General features: G+C 39.6%; 1 protein-coding gene across 1 annotated transcript in view; it reads right to left on the minus strand.

The window, feature by feature from the left end:
• Positions 1-6,748, minus strand: part of LOC109471020 (transcription factor IIIB 90 kDa subunit-like) — a 23,373-nt gene that overhangs the window by 15,126 nt on the left and 1,499 nt on the right. The window contains 3 exon segments of the mRNA XM_019770182.1: positions 1,288-1,360; positions 2,970-3,001; positions 5,448-5,621. Coding sequence (XP_019625741.1) covers positions 1,288-1,360; positions 2,970-3,001; positions 5,448-5,621 — 279 coding nt within the window.

Genomic DNA, 6,748 nt, shown 5'->3' on the forward strand with positions numbered 1-6,748 from the left:
GTATGTTTCAATCCTTATCAGCTCCAAACTGGCTCCCCATCTGCCTTCCCCACATTCACTTCTGGCCTGATACAAACCTGTACCTGATAGAAACGCTTTCACTTCTGGCTTGATACACATCTGCAGCCAGATAGCAACACTATCACAGGCTGGGAATGCTTTCATTGGCTTGGAAAACTTTCATTGGCTAGGGACACTTACACTGGCTAGGAACACTTACACTGGCTAGGAACACTTACACTGGCTAGGAACACTTACACTGGCTAGGAACATTTTCCCGATGAGTCAGCATTCCTCTCCACTTGATGGATCCAAAGCCTCATCCATCAAAATGTACCAGTGCAAAACAGTCCTACTTTCTAGGTTATTCCTTGGTGGCGCATGTGTCACAAATGGGAGGATGGTTCAAGAAAAATAGGTATTCAGCATCCCCCTTTTAAAAGGCAACCCCACTGGTTCTCATCTATGGTTTCTCTTTCCAGCCACAGAATTTTTTTTTCATTCCTCAGTAAACCCATACTTACCTTGTGGGGTGTTTTGACTGACTGTAATTAATCTCTTTCATGTTAGACTCACCAATTCTGCTTGCCAAGTCTTGTTTGCTATTACATTGTAATAACCTTTAGTTGTAAATAACAACACAATTCCTCCAACTGAAGGTGATGATAGACACTGTGGAAAACCCTGTTTTTTATGCATTCAACAGATGCATCATCCACACCCCATTTCATGGAACATATGTGAATCAACAGTCTATAAACATGACTCATGCTTGGAGATGAAATTAGATGCAGTTAGATGGAGACAAATAGCTGCTTAAAGCTAATAAAATCTCCATTTCATGTGAAAAACAATGATGAATGAATACATCAATGGATGTTAGACATCCAGGTAGATCATTACATAGTGCAAAATAAATCAAGCATTAGATACATTTCCCAAGAATTCATCCAGTTGCTTATTTTGTATTACATAAAATTGATAAATGGAATGGACAAAAAAGATTTGGTTTAAGGGTACATCAAACTGGAACAAGCTTTTCCCAGATATAAAAACTGCTATACAAGCCCTTTAAAAAACATGTTTAAATGGGGTTTTCTGTCCTGTGTATGTGGGAGCCGCGGGTGTACACACCTACATGTTTTATTATATAAGGAGGAGTGACCTGTTGTGGTGAGGTCACATTTCACTATCAGCTGATGCAAAAGGCCCCACAATGGAAGACTTCTGGCCTGGCACAAGATACCAAATAAGGGTTTGGCATGGATGTTGAACTGTATGACCTACCGATTGCAGGAACATTGATGCACAGCTCCTGGGCCAGCTTCAGGTACAGCTTCCCCAGTACGTACACATTCACCTGTAACACAGACATTCACCTGTAACACATTTACCTGTAACACATTCACCTGTAACACAGACATTCACCTGTAACACATTCACCTGTAACACATTCACCTGTAACACAGACATTCACCTGTAACACATTCAACTGTAACTCAGACATTCACCTGTAACACACAGTCACCTGTAGGCTGTAATACATACACATGTACCTGTGAGTTCACATTCAACTGTAACATAGACACATGTACATAATTTATCTGTAACTCAATAAACAACAAGCAATAGACATCTTCCCTCCATGAACGAGGTTGGTGTTGTTAGGGTTCCTTTTTATGTTATCGCGTTATATGTGTTCATTGTTAAAACATGACAGCTGGGTTTAAATTTAATTGGACGTTATATGGCCATGAATAATGAGGGAGTTGCTTTGTGTTGGTACAATTTTAATTTTTATAATGTAAGTACCAACCCAGATAAACTTTCAAGCGAGTTTTACAGTGGCCTCCTGTCGGCTTCACAGACTACCAGAAGTGACATGCAGACTATCACCATGAATAGTGGTATTTCCTAATAGCCTGAGAGACATTTGTTTTCCTGGTGGTAGGAGTGCAAGGAGTCAAGTTACGAATGCACAACACCCAAGCTCCCTGTCTAAACCTAACCCCACAGGTCTCAAGTCCTTATCTATGGCAGCAAATAATCAATAAGAAATGCACAGCATACCTTGCAGAATAAGCTACACTACATATCTACAACCACCAACTATTATGGACACTAAAACACAGAAACTAAAAAAATACCACGAACCAAAGATAATCATAATCAATCCTGCAGAGGTGAGGTCATTGACCTCTCAATCACAACACAAACAAACCACCCCATTAGCAAGGCCAGCAGGCCAATAGACCCAAAACCAGACCAAAGAAATATATAGCCTGTACAAACAGGAGGTAAAATAGATACACTGCCATGTACCAACTGGGGTAAACACAGACCACACTACTATAAAAAAGGGGTGATAATGTAAAAATCCTTTTAAATTTAAGCAATACAAATATACGACAACCTGCTAATGCACTCTAAAACGCAAAGAGACTCAACAACTACCCACATACCAAATATTATACCAAACGACCCACCAGATTTTCCAAACATTCAACACAAAAAGACCAACTTTAAACATATTGTAAATATCAAACGCAAACAGCTAGGAAGCCCAAATTTAAACCACTAAACCATGGTAATAACAACTACATGCTACCTTAATATCGCACAAACAGTCCATAACACGCAAACAACAGAATAAAAAAACTAAACTGCAGTACCAAGGTCAATCACCAGGGGCTCAAAGTCAACCTACACAATCTCCAAGGCCCCATCCATCAATCTGCCAAATATCGTACAGTTCCTTCTCACCGATCTTCAGATATCAGACCGAACATGAAACGGAGTAAAAACAATACCCCCATTTTCATGGAGGGTAAAAAACCTGTATCATGTACATGCATAATCCATGTACATGTATCTCATAAGTTGTTTACATGAATAATATTAGTGCATGAAAATGCATACAAGAAAAGTTGTTTTGAAGGTTTGAAATAAACTAAACTAAAATGACAAACCTGTAAGATGTCACTGAAATCCAGGAGCAGGTCTGAGGAAATTACAGAATTAAAGAAAATCTGTAGAACAGTGTGAGAAATGCACATGTTGGTAATCAGGAAACTTTTCCAAAGAGGACAACACCTTCTATCATGTTCAATGTTATTTTCACTCCAATACATAACATTCAAATTCTACCAGAACTATCAATTGCACCATCATCAGCATCAGCAAGCTCAAAAATTTTAAACTCATTTCTTTATAAGACAACTGGTAACCCCTGGGACAAGACAATGAATGCTATATCGTAGTGTGAAGTGGATAAGAAGCTGACTGCTACTGAGCTTCAGATTGAGTTATGTGCAGCTCTGGTAAGACTGACAGTCAGGTGTGCTGGGGAGTGATTAAAGTGGCCGTTAGGAACTCAGCATCAGCCGAACAAATATACTTAAAAGCCTAGGAACACCCCTGTGGGGTGGCCATTCCCAGGGCTCAGGTTTGATAAAGTGACAAGCATCTCCTGCTGGTCCCACCTCTACATCTAATCAAGAGAAGTACCACAACCGTACGCCTGGGTGTCTACTAACATTGATTAGGAGATCCCCTGATTACTAGAACAATACCACATACAGGCCTCTCACATATTGAGAGTTTTTAATTAGAAAAATCTCACCACGACATTTTTTTAATGTGATCACTCTGAAAGAAGGTCAATCTATGTCTAAACCAAAAGCTAACAACATCGCTAATGATCCGTCAGTGTTTTTAGCATTAGCATTGAAACATCATGTCAATGTAGAAAATCATTCCCCACACAATGGTGCACCATATGGTGACAAGAGCCCCCAGGGTGCCGTACTTCTCACAGTAAGTTGATTGTTGTGATCGCTTATCAAGTCACTGGCAGATATGATTGTAACTCAGCAGGGCTGGCCTTATGATCATAACTCAGCAGGGCTGGCCTAACGTAGATAAATCATGAGGACGTCCATGTCACTCAGCTTCGACTCTCAAAGCCTAAAAAGGGATGCAACGTACATGTGTCTTTCACCTAAGGCCACACCAGTGTAACTTGTTGAACTGGAATATCTACACAAAAATTAAGGGAAAGTTAAGAGGACAAGAGGCATGAGTTTTTTCTGAGACAAAGTGGAAATTCAGCAAGAGATCAAGATGAAAACAGAGAACTGGGGGGGACTTTTATTTAAATCTCACTATGTTTACTGCCTGAAACTGCATGATCATCAGTACAGACTTCCCTTACTGGCCTTAGGCTTAGCTTTCTAAATCAAAGAACCAACAAAATGACTGGGAGTGGCCACATGTATAAATATCACATTATCTGGGTGCTGACGAGATAGTCTTTCGAGACTGGACTGTCAATGATGGATCTGGAAACTAAGAAGAGATGGGACTCCACCTGCCTCTGGTTGTTGGTGAGAAAGGCTGATATTGACTGACTATTGATTCAGAGTGACGGTCAATGTCATTTCTAGTGAGATCAATACACTTCAATTTCCCACCTGGCAGCTGCATAGTGCAGTGTTACTAGTATTCAGTCAGGCCATCGTAAGGAATAAACAAGCAATCGGAGTATTCAAACTTCTGGGAAGGATGCAATCCTAGTCTTCCAGGCTACAGTCGCTTCCACTGATGTTCTAAATTGTGCACCAAGGTACAACCATTCTTGTTAATATTCCAGTTGAGCATTATTTTTTCTATATCAGAGAACCAACAAATTCAACTGGTATGGCCTTATACAGGAATGGAAAGCCTTGTCCTGAAATGACTGGATAAGATAATGATCCGTTCCCCCTCCAGACAAGGTATTGTTTGAATTGCTGAATCAACTGTCATCCTAAGATCTACATCATACAGAAAATGTAGTGAACATAATATTGAGGCATATCATACAGACCTGACATCAAAGTCATGATACATTGGTATCCAGCTCTGCGAGCTTGGATGCCATTCTGTGGAGTAAGCTTGTGAGGGGGCTATTCATCAGAATGTGTCATACACTGGGGCAGAATCTATTCATCACTGTGAGACCTGATTGCAAGTAGATGTGTAATATATAACATGTATAACCCCATGTCTAGACCTTGTGCCATATCATCATAAGCATGGCAAACTTCAGGAAAAGCAAGTTTTCTTATACAATATACATTACCAGTATATAACGTTACCTTCAGTGTCATAATTCTGATATGTCTCATGACTGGCTGAAAAATCCCACTATTTTTTGTTAAATGATACTTCAACATAAGTGAACAAGCCCTCTTTGTTTTTCTAGATATCTGCAGTATTCAAAATGCTTTTTTTTTCAGTGTTCTGCAATATTGCAGAATGTCAATTTTTTTTGTTCAATTTAGAAGTACTTTCTGCAAATACACAGGCCTCCACACCACAACATAATAACAATCATAATACTAGTAAGCTGGAGCCACACATATGCATATAGATGACAACAGCAGTTCCTGTCAGCTGAAGGATACGAGGCGTCCCCTCGGTTCTGCAGACCAGGTATAGGCAGGCGGCCACGACATGGTTCGTCTTACGCCCTCTGGTCAGTTTCTTGTTGACAGCCATCTTGAAGAAGTTGAAGGCAGTGTCCATGCAGTGCTGGTTCAACTTCAGCTGGTGCCCCAGCTGTGTGATCTTCCTCTTACCTGTGATGGACATGTGAGACAGACAGAGGAGATGGATAGGAGGAATAATGATCATGTTTTCTTTTTTTATCTTCATCCTATATGAAACTAGAGTTCCACGATCTCATACCTTCGCCAAATGATGTTAGCTTTTATGATTAAGAAATTATATATTAATCCCCCTAATTATGCAAAAAGGATCCTCAATTGCATGAATTATATCTGTTGATCATATTCTCCACCAAAAGACAGTCTTATCTTAACAAAGAATGCCATGATGAAATTTTCTCATAAATTATGCAAATGAGGTCCTTATTTGAATAAGTTATGTTTAATTATGTTCACCTTAACTTAACTTTCAAACACCCCAAGTATAAAATTCCAGGCAGTTACCACTATGCAATTATAATATTTTCTCATTAATTATGCAAACTAAGTCTTCATTTGCATAATTGATATCTACCTGTGTTTCTCTCATTCTTAATAACATATGTCACAAGCTTGAACTTCCTATTATGGAATGCAGCTGATAAATAGAATTTCCTCATTAATTATGCAAATTACATCAATATTTGCAAAATTGTAATATCATTATGTCAAGCATCACTCAAGCTACCTACATACCAAAAATCACGATGATCCATCCATCGGTTCTTGAGTTATCCCCCTTTAAACATTTGTCCATTAAACCCCCCTGCAGTTCTAGAGCAAGCAACTAGGGGGCTCAAACTCATGTCACTTTATCCCCAGCACAAGAGCTATGTACCATCTAAATTTCGTCACCCTAGCATGTCTGGATCATGAGATATCAAAACCGGAAGTTCTGCTGCAGTACCATGACAAGCCGCCAGGTGGCCCAAAATCTAATCATTTTGAGGTCTCATCAAGACCTACCCACCTACCAAGTATCAAGACAATTCATCAAGACCTTCTCAAGTTATCGTGTTGACAGACACACACACACATACACGAACGCCCCTGAAAACATAACCTTCTTGGCGAAGGTAAAGAGTACTCAGACGTTTTTAAACAGCACCGCCATTAATTTAAATGGAGCTCTCGCAGTTCACATATCAAATACAGAGGTTGCAGTCTGAAACGCCTGACTTTGTCTTATTAGAGATCGTCTGTTTATCCAGATTTATTCC

Source organism: Branchiostoma belcheri, unplaced genomic scaffold, assembly GCF_001625305.1.
Source record: "Branchiostoma belcheri isolate BF01 breed outbred unplaced genomic scaffold, Haploidv18h27 scaffold24, whole genome shotgun sequence".
NCBI classification, from domain to species: domain Eukaryota; kingdom Metazoa; phylum Chordata; class Leptocardii; order Amphioxiformes; family Branchiostomatidae; genus Branchiostoma; species Branchiostoma belcheri.